Source organism: Triturus cristatus, chromosome 9 (assembly GCF_964204655.1).
Source record: "Triturus cristatus chromosome 9, aTriCri1.1, whole genome shotgun sequence".
Classification (NCBI taxonomy): domain Eukaryota; kingdom Metazoa; phylum Chordata; class Amphibia; order Caudata; family Salamandridae; genus Triturus; species Triturus cristatus.
The window spans coordinates 301,897,388-301,916,980 of record NC_140592.1 but is presented as its reverse complement, the minus strand read 5'-3'; the positions used below and the strand labels follow the sequence as shown (position 1 = coordinate 301,916,980).

Sequence of the window (19,593 nt, the reverse complement as noted above, 5' to 3'; positions counted from 1 at the left end):
CATGGCTGCTGAAGACTTAGAGCCTATACTCAAGAAGGTGTTTGATGGGGAGGAGCCTAGCGCTTGACCAAGATGGCCGCGTGAGCCTTGAGCTCCCGCGCCCTCCTGCAATCATCCTGTCCTAAATCCTGATTTTCATGCACGGAATCCTGCAGATGAGTCACAGCTGGGGCGATTGACGTTGTCCGGGCTAAGATCGCCCACCGGGAACCGAAGTTGTGCATGGCGGAAGATTGCGGCCTACCTCCGAAGGATGCCAGGGGCTCGCGTTGGCAGGATGCCCGGCCACTAATTGAACAACAGCGGCCTCGGGAGGTGTGAACTGGCGGACGGGTGCCGCTGCACTTTCACTTTCGCTTTCTCGCCCTTTGCTTGCTCTGATTCGGGAGTGCTTCATGCCGATCCCCTGCTATCTGGAAGACCTCCACTCGACCCTGGCTGGCTGTTGAAGGCCTGGTTGACCCTGTTTCCTCTGGCTGAGTGAGGGACGTCTTTTTGCAACTGACCGCCCTGCTGTTCGAGATGTCGACCAAATCGGAGGTAGACAAGCCGAAGTCTAAGACTACCAGGCGGGGAGGCTATACCCAATCCAACAATATGGATTGCTATGCCCAGCAGAAGGGGTCGCCTGGGGGATCGGGACAGTCGCTGGAAGCACAGAAGGCCGATCCATCCCCAGCCTCGGAGTTATCATTGCAGGATATCAAGGGGGCGATTGAGGGGATGCAATCATCGATTGGGCGACAGTTCGAGACCCTGGCGCATAAGGTGGACATGATTTTGGTTGATGTCAACTTGATTCGCGCGGACCTGGGCAAAACCAACGAGCGGGTCAAGTCCCTGGATCTCAAGACTACTGGCCTCGCGGATGATGTCTCGGAACTCCAGGCTGAGGTTCGCAAGTTAGGGACCGCAAATGACCTCTCCGCCCGCCGGCTCGAAGACTTTGAAGGTCGGGCCCGGCGCAACAACGTGCGCCTTATTGGGGTCCCGGAAACTTCGGAGGAGCTCTCCGTGGATTTACTCGTCGAGGATTTGGTGGTGAACCATCTTGCGCCTAAGGGCCTCGGCAAGTTTTTTGCGGTTGAGCGGGCTCACCGAGTGCCTGGCGGAAGGCCTAAGGTGGGAGCCCCCCCGCAGCCGATTGTCGCCCGGATCTTTAATTTTCGAGACCGAGACGCTATCCTGCAAGCATCGAGGGTGACAGGCCCGGTGCCTTTTCAGAACGCCTCTGTGAGCTTTTATCCTGACTTCACCCAGATGGTGCAGAAGCAGAGGCAGAGTTTCCTGGGGGTGAAGAGGCGGCTTAGGGAGATGGACATGAAATATGCCATGCTTTTCCCCGCCAGGCTACGTGTGGTGTATGAGGATCGGACTTTCTTCTTCGAATCGCCGGACATGGCGGGGGACTGGTTGGATGCGCTCCCTCGGCGACAGCCCGGCGGGGACCGCGTGGTTCGAGCGGAAGGCGACCGGGATGGACAGGAGTGATACCTCCGGTGTCAGTCTGTTTTGACTCAGCCCCAGAAAGTGACTAGCACCCCACTGCAGTAATGGGAGGGCGGCGGGGGGAAGATAGGAGCTTTTTCCTCCCTTGGGGTACTCATTGTAGATTTGTTTTTGATAGGGCGACAGGCACACTGCAAGTTGGGGGGGCTTTGTAAGCTGACGCAGGGGTGCAGGGAGAGGGGGGGGATTCGGGATGTTGGGGTTGTTGTTGGGGTTTTTTTTCTTGCAAGGCGTAGTAATTGTTGTCAGTATTGTCCAATTGTGGTTCTCCGGGGGGGGTGGAGGTCTCTTTGTGTTTGGGGATGGGGGATAGGGGCTTAAACATAATTAGCTGGAATGTCAATGGCTTAGGGGATCGTATTAAACGGGGGATAGTCCTACAATTCTTGAAACGGACCTCGCCAGATGTGGTCCTCTTGCAGGAGACCCACCTTATAGGGAATACGTGTTATGCACTTAATAGAAAGGGTTATAAATTCATTGCTCACTCGGGGTTCTCCTCGGGCTCAAGGGGTGCGGGCATACTTGTTAGAGCTTCCCTACCATTTGAGGTTGACTCCACCATCGCTGATGACAGGGGGCGCTTTGTGGCTGTGGCGGGGAGGTGGGAGGGCAGAACGTTGGTATTGGTTTCTGTTTATGTCCCTCCTGCCCTGCAGGCCTCCACGTTTGCTGATCTGGGCAAGGCCTTGTTGGAACTCCCTGAAGGGATGCTGGTGGTGGGAGGAGACTTCAATGCGGTTGGATCTGGATTGCTCGATAGGTACCTGCCCAGGGACACCGGGGGGGCTCAGAAGTGGCTTCCCGACTTTATAGATACTTTTGGCCTGGTAGACTGTTGGAGGCTACGACACCCCACTCAGAGACAATATACCTTTCACTCCGGGGCCCACGGTAGGCTCTCTCGGATTGATTACTTGCTCACTCTGGCTGCGCACGCCTCATTGGTATCTGAGGCTAGGCACATGGCACGGGGTATATCTGATCACTCGCCGGTGTGGGCCCGTCTGGATATTGGCCGGGTAGTGGGGGGCAGGGTGGCTCCCATTAACCCCTGGTACTTTCGTGACCCCAAGCTGCGCAGTGCGTTGCTGAAGGCAGTTGATCACTATTTTCAAGATAATCAGGGTTCAGTTGAATCTGCGGTGTCCTTGTGGGAAGCTTTTAAGACCGTATTGAGAGGGGAGGCCCTTTCCTTGGTAGTGGCCGCCAAGCGGCGGAGAGACGCCGAGGTGACACAAGTTGAGGACGAGATTACGGCTTTGGAAGTGGCCTTGGAAGAGGATGTTGCAGCGGCCACACTGCATAATTTGAGCTTGAAGCAATTGGAATACAGGGATCTGGTGACGAACGCCGCCAAGACCCTCAATAGGGAGCAGCAGGGTCGATTGTACGATGTCGGTGATAAGGCCGGGAAACTGTTGGCGTGGTTGGATAAAAAAGAGCGTGTTAATCGAGTGGTGCCGGAGTTGTCGATGGATGGGGGAGAGGTTGTCACTGACCCCGACGGTATAGTCCAGTGTTTCTCGGACTATTTTCGTACGGTATACACCTCGGTTTCGGATAGCCCGACTGAGGACTCGTGCGACCTTCTGCGTGATATTGCTCTGCCCTGCCTTTCTGCCATTGATGGGGATGACCTCGATGGAGATATAACTGTAGACGAAGTGGCGTGTGCTATCCGTGCGTTGCGCTCGGGTAAGGCCTCGGGCCCAAATGGTTTGCCGATTGAGTTGTATAAGTTCCGTCCGAATAAGTTGGCTCCTCACCTGCGCGCCATGTTCGTGGAGGCGCGGGTGAATGGGTTTCTTCCGCTCGATCAACGACTGGCGACGATTGTGGTAATACATAAAGACGGTAAGCCCCGGGATAAGTGTGGTTCCTATCGACCGATATCACTTCTCAACGCCGAGCCGAAAATCCTTGCCAAGATCCTTGCTAACCGCCTGGTCCGGGTGCTTGGAGATTTGATCCACCCGGACCAGTCGGGCTTTATCCCGCACCGTAACACTGCACTGAATCTTAGACGCCTTCATGGAGTGATCGCTAGGACGGGCACGATGCGAGAGCCGGCCATTGTGGCGGCCCTCGATGCCACGATGGCTTTCGACACAGTGGAGTGGGCATACCTGTGGGCTGTGCTAGCCAAGTTCGGCTTCGGGCCTGGCTTTGTAGGCTGGGTGAGGTTGCTTTATGAGGGTCCCCTTGCTAGTGTCGTGGTGAACGGGCGGGCGTCGACACCGTTCGAGCTCGGGAGGGGCACCCGGCAGGGCTGTCGCCGTTGTTGTTCGCCCTTGCTCTTGAACCGCTGGCGGCGTGGGTACGATGGCACCCGGATATACGTGGGATTCGTTGGTCGCCCGAACACGAAGACCGTATTTCGCTTTACGCCGACGATATTCTGCTATACCTCACCTCGCCTAAGAAATCTCTCATAGTGGTTTGTGACGTCTTGACTTCTTTCGGTAGGAACTCTGGTCTTGTTATTAATTGGGGAAAGTCATACTTATATGTCCTGTGTGGTGATGTCCTGCCTGTCCCGCGAAACTGCTCGATCCAGATCGCCCGGCAGGGCTTTTTGTACTTAGGGATCTATATTTCCACCGACCCCATTTTACGATACGAGAAAAACTTGCTCCCTCCCTTGGCACGTTTGCGGCGGGACGTGGCGGGCTGGCGGCGGTTGCCGCTTTCCCTCCTTGGCCGCGCCGCCCTGTATAAAATGATGTCTCTTCCCCGTTTCCTCTATGCCTTGCAGAATACCCTTGACTTGGTCCCGGCCAGTTATTTTCGTGAGGTCGAAAGCCTCCAACGCGCGCTATTGTGGGAAGGGCGACCACGCATAGCGATTGCTAAGTTGACGCTTCCGTGGTATGACGGGGGTATCGCGCTTCCAGACATTCGACGTTATTATTGGGCCACTCAGTTGAGCGCGATTAACCATGGTGTCTATGGTCCGGCGCTGAGCCCCGGCTACGCCATGGACCGGTGGTTGCTGCGTGGGGGTAATTACCACAGAGCCTTGTACTCGAAGTCGTTGGACTTAACCCTTACGGGGCCCACCAGGGTGGCCGTGCATGTGTGGAAGGTGACGACAGATTCACTGGGCTGGAGGGGTAAGCTTACCCTTGCCACCCCGTTGTTTGACTCCGATATTCTGGGAAAGCTTTGGCATACAAAAGGGTTTGAGAAATGGGACCTGATCGGTATATCCAGGGTTGGAGACCTTTTGGTTAAGGGTAGGGTAAAGTCATTCGAGGAGCTGCAGAAGGAATATGAGCTAGGGAGCACGGAGTTCTTCCGACACGCTCAAGTGTGTTACGCCTTGAGGTCAGTCCTTGTAGAGGGGGAGAAGGTGCCTGAGTCCTCTCCGTTAGAGGACCGGATCCTGGATGGCCATATGCCAGAGAGTACGATCTCTCTCATTTATAAGAAACTAATTAATGTTCGGGCAGATCTTCTTCTAGGGTTGCGCGATCAATGGACTAGGGATGGCCTCGAATTAGATGATGAGGATTGGCAGTATGCAGTTTCTTCTCCCAAAGAGGTCGCGATCCCTGCGCAACTGCGGCTGGTGCAGCTTAAAATACTCCATAGAGTTTACGTGACAGGGCCCAGGCTGGTCCATATGGGTTTCTCTGAGGAGGGCTTATGTAAGAGAGGCTGTGGTATGGTGGGCACCTTCCTGCATATTATTTGGGAATGCGGTGCGATCATGGAGTTCTGGAAGCGAATCCACGATGTGATGGGGGAGGTGACGGGCATCGTCATGCAGCCGGAGGCGCGGTGTTGTCTCCTGAATGTGTGGGGTCCTACTGACCACGACGCGGCGCAGACTCAGTGGGTGACCCTAGGGAACATGGTAGCTAAGCGCGACATTGCTCGCCTGTGGGGCTCTACTAGGCCTCCTACATTGACAGCGTGGATGGAAAACATGGATTGGAGCATGTTTAGGGAGAAGACAGTGTACTGGGCTCGAGGGCGCCCCCGGAAATGGCACTCGGTATGGGGGCGATGGAACCAGTACAGAGGGGGCATATGCCTGCCCCCAGACCCTGACCCGCCTGAGGAGCAGCTCTCCCCTTAGCATTCTTTCCGGCTTTGTATTCTTTGCTGGTATGCGTTTGTCTTTTTGAGTCTCTGCCCTCCCCTCCTTTCCCTTACTATAGACCTGTGTCTGATGGACGAAATGGGGCTCGCTCCCCCTGATGGGAACCCTTTCTGTGCTTTGAGTACTTATCGCCTTGCTTGTGTTTAGGTTTGGGTTTGTGTTTATTTAAAACAGAACCTTTTGATTCTCCTGTCAGTGAAATGTGGACGCTCGCTTGTGTTGTGTTTCTAAAGCTGCCGTACCTCCGGGTTGTCGGCTGAATAGCTGTGTCCCTGACTTAAAAGAATAAAGGTTTTTGAAAAAAAAAAAAAGTGTTTGACAATAATTAAGAAGGCAAAAACACCAGCCACATGCAAGTTCTAGGCTGAAAAGTAAGTACGATTTCTCAGTTGGAATCAACAGAAGAAAAACACAGGTCTAACTAGCGATGCTAACATCCTACACTACTTGATACACCTAGTAGATTGCCTTGCGCATCGCTGAAGGTCCATTTTTCAGCAGTAACATATACAAGAGGTCAAGATAACCAACACATTTTCAAAATGCATGCCATTACAAGGTTTCTATAAGGGGTTAAGAAAATATGCCCACCAAGGTGTATCCCACCAACAATGTGCAATTTAAACGCACCTCTAACACAAGCACTAAACCACCCCTTGAATCCCTTCATAAAGCATACTTAAAGGACTTGACACTACAAATTTCCTTTCTGGTGGCACTCACGTCACGTTAGTCTGACTATCCACATTTCCAGCTGCTTCCAAGCCCCAAAGCCCCAAATATGTCAGCAGACCGGTATTTGAGCACACCCTGCTCTCATGAGAGCAATTATGTACTATGTGGAAGCTACAAAGAATGTTGGCAAATCACAACAGTTATTTGTAGCCCACGTTCCACAATCAAAATGGCAGCCAGTGTCAGTCTTTTATAGCCGGTGATTGAGGTTAAACCAGTAACATTCAACAAGGAATAAAGGGGGGGAAACTTGTGTACATGGGAAACATCTCACTAAAAGACGCTTGTCCTGCAGCAGCATGGCCCTCACCGCACACATTTACAAAATGTTATTGTGTAGACAGCCAAGTAATGACGGAAGCCCAAGTGGGAAAGTCAGTATGGAAATCTATTTTCAGTACTGCCCACCCTTTACACACACATCTGTTAGAGGGGAAAGCCGTTGTATAATCTCTCAAAGCATGTGAATGTATAAGAGGTTCACACTGCTTAAGAAACTGGTAACTTACCTGTCACAATAGATTTGAAGAGTGCAGCTCTTCTAGATTCACATTCTACCACCCAGTCTCCCTGGTGAAGAGGGCAAATTAAGACAAAGAAAAGGGTTAGTATTTTAAAATTGTGAAAAACGGAATCCTGAAAATGGAGACATTGTGAGCTTAGAATCAGCCGGTTTGAAAAACTTTGTGCTAAATCAGGATTTCCAGTCCCAGCCACTAGATGGCAGAATAACAGAAAGCATGAGAATCTATAATAGTTTCATGCTTCAAATATTGTTACAGGTAAGTAACAAGTTTCTTTCCATTTGTCATTTTGGGCCCGTAACTTATTTCTTCCTCCATGCCACCTCTGTGTTCTGCCCTTGGTCTTAACTGATTTTCTTTTGTCATTTAATTTCCTTTTTATTATTTTTCATGCTTGAGTGATTATTTAAGGTAGCTCTAAACCCAGCTTACTTCACTACATTATCTGAGCCACCAGGCATGGGACCGACATTGATGCAGTTTTCCGACTGTATAGTTAGGATTCCCACATATAGGAAATCCTCTGATGTTTGCCAGCTAATAACTTTGCCACCATTTGATGAATCTCCACAAAACTTTGCAGACCTATTGCTTTTTCTAGTTTGGCGGACGATGCAAAGTTTTGTGAAGATTCGTCAATGGGGTTAAAATAATAAACAAGGGTCCCAAAACACATTTTTCCACTGGTGCATTTTCCATAGACTTTGTACTCCAGTGTAGTGCGAAAAAGGGCAGTCGGATTTTTTATGAAATTTGGCAGGCATGTAGTTTATGGTGTGTAGATTATCCTTTTTAATAGTAGAGGTATGTAGGGTGAGGATTTTTAAACTTATACGGCAATAAAACATAGGAATATCTGAGGCCACGATATCCTGCTGTAATTTCACGGTACATGCCGGTGACAAGTCTGTTTATGATTTGGCTAAGGCTGCCTTTACAAAAGTAAGTCAGCCATTTTGTTTTAACCACACTTTGGCTGTATTCTGGGTTAGGGCCTTACTTAAAGGTAATTAGTAGGTTTTAAACATTTTCCCTACCTATTACCACTTTATTTAAGTGGTAATAAGTAGGGCAAATTATTTATGTTTCTGTATATTTAAAAAAAATTAATGGAGTACTGCAATACGAAAAATATACTGTACTACACTAGATTTCACAAATGTAGTGCATTACAGTGTATTTTCAATTGTTTACCCCTTTACTTTTTTTAAATTAATTCAGTGAAACCTATGCAGTACTGAACTACTTGGAAAAATAAATATATACAAAAATGACAGCATATTTGACAAATATAGCGTACTACAGTGTATTTTTATGTTAACATATTTTTTCCCCCTTGTGACTACCTTAGTACTAGTGCAGTACTCTTGAAACGTTTTTAAAAATATCTAGAAAAATATAAATAAATGTCCCTACCTATATCCACTTTTTCTAAAGTCAGCTTTGCTGTACTGTCGAAATAAACTCGAATTTGATCTTTGCACTGTATTAATAAATGTGTGAATGTGCATTTTATTAGCCAAGCTACTCTAAATAATGTGTCATTTAGCTTCATTTATTTTCACTGGCATGGCAGGAATAAATATCTATGTAGCACAAACGCCCAGAATAAACTCTGTCTTGGTGAAATTATACATATCTTCAAATATTTTAATTAGCGTAGTAGGATGGGATGCTACATGGACCATGTGACATGGAAATATACTTACATGAGAGTTAATAGTTACTGCTGTTTCTCAGACACTGATGTCTTCTGGTTAGGCTAGAGGGTCCCTGTTTTGTGTTTTCCTGTCACTGAACCATCCCCAGAGTTGTCTTCCTGCTTAAGCTGGACTGCCTAAACTTTGTCCGGATCAGTGGCCCCGGTGCAGACCCTTTCCTCTTTCTGTTAAGTAATGCTGGACTCTTCTGATCCAATTGGCATTATGATGCTGTTTCCGTCTTTCCCTTCATTGGTTCTAATTATTTGCTATCTTTTGTGTGTTTTTTGCAGATGACGAAGGGGAGAAAGGCAGCGAGAGCGAGAAGGAAGCCAGTGAGGCAGAACGCTCCGCGAGTGAGAGCGAACGAGAGGAAGAGGATACAGAGGACAAGGAAGAGAAGAAAAGTGAGAAGAGTGCCAGTGACGCTGAGAGCGGCAGTGAAGAGGACCGTGCTGCTCGAGACAAAGAGGAGATCTTTGGCAGCGATGACGACGAGAGTGAAGCTGAGGAGGAGGCACAGAACAAAAGCAGCGGGGAGGATAGTGGTAGTGAGGATGACGAGCGGCCAAAGAAGAGAAGGAGGATCCGCAGTGAAAGTGGAAGCCCTGCTGGCAGTGGGAGTCCTGCCCACAGTGGCAGCGAGCACTCCAATCGTGAAGAACACAGTGCCAGTGAGCAGGCCTCTGAATCCAGTGATAACGAGGGAAGTGCAAGCGACAGCGACTGAGCCCGCACACACTTGTCCTAGACTCTGCCAGCCGGGCACCCATTCAAGAGTGCTGGTGGCCCCTGGCGAATACTGTATTCTTGCTGTGGCCTGGAATTCACGTAGCGGGGGCTTTGTTGTACTGCAAATCATAATGTCCCCATCCCCAAGCAATGGCTGTGTGACATCTCTGGCCTAGGATTCCTTTGACCTATTGGTTGGGTTTGGAGTACACTTCTGCAAATGCCTGACCATCATCTCAGTCATCCTCAGATACTTCAGGGTGCTGTGTGTGATTTGGAATTCCCTCAGTGAGGGGAAAAGGAGTGTTTGGCAAGGCTCCAAATTTATTTTGACTACAGTTTGCTTCCTTTGGTGTGGTGAGTGTGAAGGTCTTACAAATCTGCAGACCTGCCACTTGCTCCTTCTATTTCCGGAGACTCATGTCTCCTGAATTAAACTTGGAATTCCTATAGTAGGAGTTCCGCTGCCCTTCAGGGTTTTCGTCCGCCAGACTTTTTTTTTTTTTTTGTAGTGTCCTTATTTGATGTAAATATTATAGTATTACACTTAAAATAAAATTGGTTACTCAATAAAGGCTTTTCCTAAGGAGATGGTCATTGCGCTTCTTTCGGCGGGAAGCCATGGAGAACCATGGGAGATGTTCAGCTGCAGAGGAAAATACACCTGATCTCCTGCAGTTATTCTATTTCATATTCTAAAAAATACTCTCTGCTATGGTGAATTGTACTACTGTTTCGTTTCATGCTGCGCGCAAACACATTTTGCCTTACAGCTACAGGAAAGTATATTATTCCTTTCATTTCTGTGCAGCAATATACTGCTAATTCTCTTAATTGCTGTACAGCAGCTTTTAGCTTGCTTGTTGCACTGCTGTGAGAAAACATACTTATAAATTGCTAGAGTAAATATGTTCTTTTTGTATTTACTTCTGGACATCCACATCCTCCTCAAAGGGTGCAGATAGGCTTCAGGGCCCATATTGGGGTTCCACTGAGGTCCATGTCATAAGGTTATCATGTAGCCATATTTAGACATTTATTAAAGTTCATTGTTATCAGGGTTGTTCGTTCAGTTGGCTCAGTTTATGCAAACCAATGCTACACCTCACAAAACACGTTAGTTTGCAAAGTAAAAGAACAGGACTAGAAACCAGGTGACCTTTAGTGAGGTTGAAACCATAGGTTCACCCATGCGCAAACACCGTACGTACCCCTTCTGACTGTTGGCCTTCTAATACATCCGTAACATTTTTGTCACCTTAAAGAATGAGTGCATAGTGCCTCCTCTCCTACCAAGACACACTCTCCTAGACACACACTTATTTTTTGGCGCTACAAGGAATTTACTCCCCACCTCGCTCTCAGCATTTTTTTAAAGAATTGATTCAGAACCTATGCACATGAATCAGTTTATTGATTCATGTGCATAGGTTACTGTCTGCAGACCCCTACTGATGGGTTATGTGCTCCTATTTCAAGGATTCAGGCTTGTTTCCTGATCATGTCAACAGCACTGTAAGAATGTGCTTGGTTCCAGACATGGCTTGCTGTTCCAGGATGTTGTCAAAGCAATAAAGACTCTAGAAAATCTTCGTTCCTAACGACTCCACCTTGAGCAATCTCTGTATTCTGCATGGTCCCCTCGCAGATCAGGTAAAGTGTTGCAAAACTCCCTGCATGCAAAACCCTAATTCTCCCAGTCTTGCACCAGGCTTGTTCTCCATTTACTGCTTCTACTCTAAGCCACTGGCATCTCTCAGTATCGTATCCTGCGGCTCTGAGGTGCTTTGAAGTGGCTACGTTACATACCAGAGGCACCATAGACACCCAGTCTTTGGTCATAGTTCTATCTTTACTCTCTATGCGCGATCTCTTACACATATACTTTTACTCCACCCACACCAGTAGCAAACCGAAGGGTGCCGCTAGACAATTCTAGCCCTGGGTATATTAAGAAAGGATATACTGATATCTCGAAGGTGCTGGGAGTATTGAATTTGGAGATGAAGTACTCTAATGACGCCCAAAAGAGTATGATGCCAAGAGAGTGGACCCTAATGTGGTCCAAAATCTTGAGCAGTACCTCTGTGCACAGTAGGTGGCGTCGATCAGCTCCGCGTCCATGTCGGAAGTGATGTATTCAGTATTTATCGATGCACCTGAAGGCGATCCAGTAGTGAGCCATAAAGCTCCTTGTGGTGTGACAGAAGAGGGTACCATGTTGTTCTCGAGGAAGATTTAAGGCCCGGTCATGGAGTTGGTCTTGCAGTCGCTCATCTTCAAAGTCCATCTTGCTTTCCTCAAAGTCGGGTAAGTCAAAGAAGCAGAAGTCTAAGGGTACTTCGCCTTCTCCCCCTTAATGTCATGCTTCTAGGCCCCGCTCCCACACTTATCCTGCAGAGCCGGACCCCAGGATTGCTCTGCGCTTCTCTGATTTCCTGGAGCAACCCCAGCCCAACTTAAGGAGTTGTTTATGGCCATGCTCCATTTGTGGGCCGCAGGCTCCCTCTGGTGCGCTTTTGGGCCCGATGGAGTTGAGGGGTTCCCCAGCTGGTGTACTGCCAGCAAACCTGTCCCGACGCCAGCTGCACCCTCTGATCTGCCTCTGGATCCAAACTGACTTGGGTGCCGAGGCCTACGCCGGAGCATGTCCTCCCAAATCCGCTGGTTCCACTCGACAACACTGACCCCATTTTCCTGTCTGACTCTGAGATGCCGCCACTCAATGTCTCCCTCTGACCTGTCAAGTCATTATCAACTAACTGGTTTGGGCACGATGCCCCTGGCTTTTGACAGGCCTAGTTGGGAATTGGACTTTGGGTGTGGAGGGGGGTGAAATACGATGATGACACCCATTAGTTCTTCGACCTCTAATGAAATGGCCTACTCCATCAAGACAACTGGCACAAGGATGCGGGAGATGCCAGTAGACTGGACACATCCCCAGATGCTGGCCTGGTCTCATCTGTCGGACCTCGACCTTCAGCTTCCCTCCATTCAGGTTAAGAGTAACGTTTCAAGAGAGGTGCTTCAGCCTGTGCCATCCCCTTTGTCTGTGAGGGCTTTAATGAAGGGAAGCGGAGGCACCACTCTCCTGAGGATTTGGGCCAAGCCCTGCACTGGTGTTCCAGAGCACAGGAAGATTACCAGTCTCCATCGCCCTGCTTCTGTGGACCCAGCTATCCACACCCAATGCCCGAAAACCTAGTGGTGCAGGCAGCGACTGCCAAACTTCATGCCTTTGTGTTCTCGACCGCTCATCCGGACAGGGATTCCAAGAGGCTGCACAAAAGAATCTTCTCTTCCACCAGCCCAGCATTGTAGTTGAACACTGCATGCTTCTTAGGCATATACTCCCATACCTTGTAGGACTCGGTCATGCAAGTGCTGCCCATGACCTTGTAAGAGGCCCGAACCATAGTGAACTAGGCTATTATTTATGGCACAGATGCAGCAAAGTTCTCCCTTTTGGTGTGGGTTGGACACACCTGATTGACTCAGAAGGTGTACCGCCTCCACTATGGTACTACTCCTGACTCTGGTCTACTGGTCTCTTAGGAGATGTCCAGTTGGTTCTGATGGATATGCCTTTTGACAGCTCTCCCCTGTTTGGTAATAAGGTTCATTTAATATTTCAGCGATTTTAAAGATTTGGGCTTCCGTCAAATGTTTGGGCTCTTCTCTGGCATTGCACCAGCCTCCCTTCTCCTTTTGCCCCTCCTGTGTCTTTGGTAGGAGTTCCCAGCTGTGCCCACATTACCAGCCATACTGCCAAGGTCACGAGGCCATAAAGCCTTTTTGTGGTCATAAATGCAGCTCTCACAGAGAATGTGGGATCCAAAGCCAGTGTGTTGTCCAATCCCCCGCTATTCTGGCTGCCTCAGCCTCTAAGCCCCTTTAGCATGGCAACCCCACACAACACGCCATGCGGCTGGTGATGGAATAAAGCATCATCTGCCCCAATTGTGAGCTATAATTTCAGACCAGTGGGTGCTCCTAATTGTTCAGCGTGGTTACGCCCTTCTCTTCGTGGAAACCCCTCCACCTTTGCCACCGGTCCCTTGAACAGCTGACAGAGGACCATCTCTTCTTGCTCTGACATGAAGTGCAGGCTCTGTTGGCCAAATGAGCTAACCAGAGGGTGCCAGTGCAGGAAGTAGGCTGTGGTTGCTATTCCCATTACTTTTGGAGGCCTCCAACCCTTACTAGATCTGCTCCCCCCACCCCCACCCCCCATCCCACCAATTCCTTCCGAAAAAGAAAGAGAATTGCCAGGTGCTCACCTTGGCTCAGGTCTTGTCTGGACTGCACCTTGGAGACTGCATGGTAGTGTTGGTTGTGAGGGACACTTATTTTGATTTCACTGTCCTGCAAGCCTACAGCTGTAACCTGCAGTACATGGTAGGTCACAAGCATTTCCAGACGCTGTGCTCCCGTCGGCCTCACCAGTGCCCCGAGTGTTCACAAAAGCAACTTGACGACTGGCTCCTGAAGGCAGGCACTCCCCAGCCAGTCGTCACCCACCTCCAGACTGCCCCAAACCTCTTGCATTCGCTGGGTTTCCCTATCAACATGTTGAAGTTACACCTGACTTCTCCCTTTCATCTGAGCTGTTCTGAACACAGTGTAGTTCCATGTCCACCCTCTGGTGCGGTGAGTCCGGGAACATTCAGTCTATGATCCAGATGTTTCAACCTCTGTCCTGGATGTTGATGAGACTGAGGCTAATGGGTCTGATGGTGATGGCCTCCTGCATCTTGCCGGTGAAACATGCCCAGTGGTACTTGCAGGCTCTACAATGGGACCTGGTTACAGTGGGCACAGCACCAGGGGAATCATTCCTACCTGATCCATATTTAAAAAGAAACTGCCTAAGTTCTGCAGTGGTGGCTAATCAACCCAGGTTGGACCAGTGACAGACGTCTCCCCTTTCCCACCTTGAACTGACAGTGTTGACTGACTGATTGGTTCTGGGTTGGGGTGCAGCCACCTGGGAAAGGTAGAGATCAGTGGACTCTAATCTCCGGCTGAGTTCCAGCTCCATATTAATCTTCTGGAGCTCAGGGTGATGCGCTTGACATTGAAAGCCTTCCTCTCAGCTATCAAAGGAAGGCTGGTTCAGGTGTTCAGACAAGACTACCGCCATGTAGTATTGAAAAAAAACAGGGCACAATACTGTCGTAGACTCTGTGACATGAGGCCCTTATCCTCTGGGCCTGGCTGGAGTGACAGGACATCATCTTGTTTGCGCTGCACCTGAGCGCCAGGGCAGGCGAACTCAGCTGCGGATGCCTTGCGGATCATGAATGGTGTATATACCTGGAGGTGGCACAACGTCACTTTCGAGAATGGGGTGGACCTTGGCTCGATCTCTTCGCCACTACAGTGAACAAGCAAGGTCAGCTTTTTGGTGTGTTGGAGTTTCTAAAGCAGCTCCTGCTCGGAGATGCACTTTGTTTAGATTGGAACCTAGGGCTTCTCTAAGCCATCCAGCCGATACCACTCCTGTCCCAAGTTCTCGACCAGGCCCAAGTCATTCTTCTGGCTCCATACCAAGTCTGGTATCCTGAGCTACTGAACATGATCATCTGGCCTCCAATCATGCTGCCTCTTCAGAAGGACAGGGTTCTACAGCCGAACCTACACATACTCGATCTTCATGCGTGGGGATGGAGCGGCTACAGATGACTGCCTTTGATCTGGCTCCCGAGATTACTGATGTCAACTTGGCAGCCAGGCTTCCCTTAACGAAAACCGTATGTCTGCTGTTGAGCAAATTTCTGGCATGGTGCTCCTCCTGTCATGTTGGACTGCTTTCAGCTCCCGTGTCGGAGGTTTTACTGTTTGTGCTGTCATTAGCCCGGCAAGGCCTTACCCTGGGCACTGTTAAATGTTACCCTTTGGCCTCTACTTTTTTGCGGTTGCTGGATCAGCCCTCCGTGTTTATCATCCACCTCAGTGTTTAAGTCCCGCATTGCGACACATTTTCTTAAGGGCTTGCAACATTTGTTCCCTCCTACCCCTTGTGGTCTCTCCATTTGAGCCTTTGCTTAGTTATCCACCCAGACTTCTAATTCTCAAGACTGTCTTCTTGGTGGCAATTATATCGCTTGGGTATCAGCGCATTTCAAGCTCTTTCAGATAACCCTTCATACACCGGCTTTTACCCAGACAATCTGGCTCTTCGGACACATGTCTCTTTTCTGTTGAAGGTGGTCACCCCTTTCCATGTTGGCCAGAACATCACGCTGCCCACATTTTCGCCCCACCTTTTCCTTCTAAGAGGGAGAAGAGACTCCACCCCCTGGACCCAAGAGGGCTCTTTCTTTCTACATTGATCCAACGAAAGAACATCGGTTGGACGATCAGCTCTTCATTGAGTTCAGAAGTAAACAAGCATTGGCATAGCAAATAGGTCTCGCCTTTGGGTCTTTATAAGTGTTTAGCCATGCAACAGTTGCATAACTAAACACTTATAAGGTCCCAAAAGCGAGACCTATTGGCTATGCCAATGCTTGTTTTAACTGCTGCAATCTATTGAAGCCTCACGGAGAACTTCAAAGCGGCCGCGAAAGTGAAAGTAATCGCGGTAAAGCGCGACGCGCGCCCGCACACTGTAGGTCTAGGCTGGCCTGGTAGCACTTTTTGGAGCCCTCACAAAATGTCTCGCCAGACCAGCGCATGCGCTGGGTCAGGCGAGACCTAAAAAGGGCAAAGCAGTGCAGAAACAGATCCTCTTTCGATGAATTGTGCTCTGCATCTAAATTTGGTGCGCATTGGCTAAAAAGCAGCCTCCTGGTGGCATGCAGGCCCATTCCAGTCAGTCAGAACGGGGCCTTTTGCCTGTTCAGTACTCCAGGACTTCCTGGTTTAAGCCGTTCGCAGATCCACCTCTGGGGAGATTTTGCTTGGGTATCTATTCTAAGTTGAGGAATCTGCTGTTTAGAAGTATCTATCAGAAGAACAAATTACTTGCCTTAGGTAACGCTTTTTCTGGTAGAAGACCTCTAACCGCAGATTCCTCACCGACCCGCCCATCCTCCCCGTTCTACGAAATGTGGTCTTTACCCTAACATCCTGATAGATTCTTCACACTAGTCAAGCAATCAGTCTAACATGGCTCTGAGATTTTGGCAGGGCATTAGTCACAAGCGAAACTGATCTCAGTGTCGGGGTGCCACCTATATAAGCACTGCGTACGTCCTTTCCTACGTGGCTGACAGAGCTGATTGATGCCACCTACTGGCATGCATAGGTACTGCTCAAGATTTTCCCGGTCCACTCTGAAGAATATTCTATGGTGAGGAATCTGCGGTTAGAAAGTCTGAAAGTCTGTTTAAGAATTACCAAAGATAAGTAAATCTTTCATCCATACCAGAAACTCTGAGGTCACAGGCAGTCCACACTTCCAGTCACCAAATGTCCCCACCCTCGACTGCATGGCCCCTTTTTATAGCAGCACCTGTCTCAAACTTTAAAGGCCCAAAACCACAAGAATTTTCTTAGTTACATGCATCATACAAGAATAACGGAGTAAGAGCTGCTATTCCTTGCTACTGTGCACATTACTTTGGAGGACAGTCTAATTGTCTGTCAGAATTGGCTCACTAGAATTTAATGGGGTGTTTTAACAGCTAAATGATTGTACCCATCTTTCCCCCACAGGCTGTTTTGTGTATGTTGGAAATTGACCCCATCTGTCATTCAAATTCTCACCCATCAGTAGCATCCAGTGCTCTCGAAGTAACTAGCAACACCACTGGTAGTAGAACCTGAGCCTCTGACTAATTTGATCTCTACAATCATGTAGATTCTCCTGCTAGCCTGGTTCACCCTCATTGGTTCTTCATTGATATTCACAAATACTGAATATCTATGCCTATGTGTAAGATCATGGAACATACTTGCAAGCGAGGGAAACTTATGTTGTAAAATTTATTGCTGAAAGCACTTTTTCATTTTTTGTAATCTTGTAATGAAAAATGTCTGTGCTTAAAAGATAAAATTATGCAAAATGTTGCTTTTAAACTGAGTTTAGACACCATTGCTCTCTCAGGTGTTGTTAAACACTCGACCTCTCTCTTCTAAAGATAATAAATGGAAACTGTTCTCTTAGGAATATGGAGAAAAAAGTGCATTCTTCCTAAAGGCACCTAAACCAGGAGCTTTCAAATCCTAGCTTGGAGCACAATGGCAGTTTGTGTCTCAGTTCATATTTAGGTCTTGCTTACAGAGGGCTTTTAGAGGTATGTCGAATGACCTATTGTGTGTACAATACCTAGGAGTGGGCTTTGGCTCATTCCATTGCTTATCATTGGTTTGTTTTTCTTGTCGATATTGTTTGCATGCTTCATATTTGATGATATCATCTTGTGATGTCCCTCCCCGGAGCAGAACCTCTTTACCATTCTTTTGGCTCGATGACTTGTATCCTTCCATGACTCTCATTTATCGAACTGCGTTTCTTTTTTTTTCAGCACTCCATTAAAGTGCGTTTTCCAGGTCATCTCCCTTATGTGCTGCTACCCACCACAAACGTCCTACACCCTCTGTGTTGCTCCCTCATCCCACTTTCACACACCCTAACATTTGTCCATTGCTTTCCCCACTCTTCCCTAGTTTTTAGGTTTCGCCTAGTGTTGCAGCACGCATGCGCTGCTTGCGTATCGAGACATATTGGGGTAAAAGTATTTTAGGAGAGGGACTTGTAATCCCGCCAATGCTTTCTATTGGGCAATGTCAATATTTATTTAAAACACTGTGTTCTCATTGCTCTGCAGGGTTTTTGGTTACCACCCTGTGGCTTTTTTGTACACGCCCTTGGGACACAGAGTCTACGTCCTCTTTCAGTTTTATGGTTGTTCTGTTATTTGAGGAGGCATGCTAAACTAAGGTTCAGGCAGAGTTCACCAAGGCATCTGCTTTCCAGTCCGTCATGCGCATCTTCTCTTTCCCTCCCCTCCCTCTTCCACACCCACCCCACTCTCTCTGCTGTTCTCCCCCCTTCCTCAGGTGCTGTGTAGGGCGCACCGGCAACAGCTTGTTTAAAATCCTGGGACAAGGAGCAGAGACAGCGTTGGCTCCTTTATATGGGAGGAGGTAAGCGGGGAGTAACGCAGCTCTCTTCGCTCCCACAATGCTCGCTGGACCCCTCCTCTGCACACAATCTATCAATGCACTAAAAGCATGAATGGGGTAATGTTACTCCTTTCTACACAGCGGTGGCCTTGAGAATAAAGATGCATACTGGGTGATGGTTTAATGAGTAGGGCGCCTGCCTGCTGAATATACTATACTGTTCCGTCACTAATATAGGCAGTCCGTAAACACTGGAATGCATATATTGCTGATAAGCTAGCTCATTGGGTTGCGCACCTGCTGAGGTGCCATTTTACTTCTCTACATAGCAGTGATTCGAGCATACGAATTACTACTTGTTAATAGCTCCTTGAGTTTTCTGTTTAGCTGCTGATGAGGCTGTTGTAAATCACTGGCTAGTGGCCCCAAATAAGGATGCCTAATTAGGTGATAATAGCTCTATGGGCTACACGAGGCGCTAGATGTGCATCAGCTTGGGTAATAACGTGCATATTTGTGGAAGGTGGCCTCTTGGCGCTATCGATAGGCTAGAAGGTATTGTTACCCAACGTAGTGGTACGCATCTTATCACCCTGAGAAGGATGGATGGCTGATTGAACCTGCCGGGATTCGAACGTGAGACGGCTAGGTCTAACACGTTTTCCGGAAGTGGCTGCATTCAGCCAATGAACTACCAGACCTGGCTACATATGGGGCATTAAGAACGTGATGTCACACCCACTCAATGAGAGCGCACAACAGCGTAGCTCTGTGGGCTGCACGAGCTGCTAGATGTGCATCAGCTCCGGTAATAACCTGCATATTTGTGGAAGCAGGCCTCTTGGCGCTATCAATAGGCTAGAAGGTATTTATTGTTACCCAACGTAGCGGTACGCATCTTATCACCCTGAGAAGGATGGATGGCTGATTGAACCTGCCGGGATTCGAACCTGAGACGGCGAGGTCTAACACATTTTCCGGAAGTGGCTGCATTCAGCCAATGAACTACCAGACCTGGCTACATATGGGGCATTAAGAACGTGATGTCACACAGACTTAACGAGAGCGCACAATAGCATAGCTCTGTGGGCTGCACGAGGCGCTAGATGTGCATCAGCTCGGGTAATAACGTTGCCATGAAGGATAATTTCAACTTTAGCGGCCCTGCTTAATGACTGGCTGTACTTCAGGAATATGCCCAACA

General features: G+C 48.7%; 1 protein-coding gene across 1 annotated transcript in view; it reads left to right on the top strand.

Moving 5' to 3' along the window:
* Positions 1–9,885, top strand: part of PAF1 (PAF1 component of Paf1/RNA polymerase II complex) — a 52,261-nt gene extending 42,376 nt beyond the window's left edge. Inside the window, exon 14 of the mRNA XM_085624966.1 lies at positions 8,873–9,885. Coding sequence (XP_085481092.1) covers positions 8,873–9,309 — 437 coding nt within the window. The 3' untranslated portion in view covers positions 9,310–9,885. The remainder of the gene's footprint in view (positions 1–8,872) is intronic.
* Positions 9,886–19,593: the final 9,708 nt, after the last annotated feature.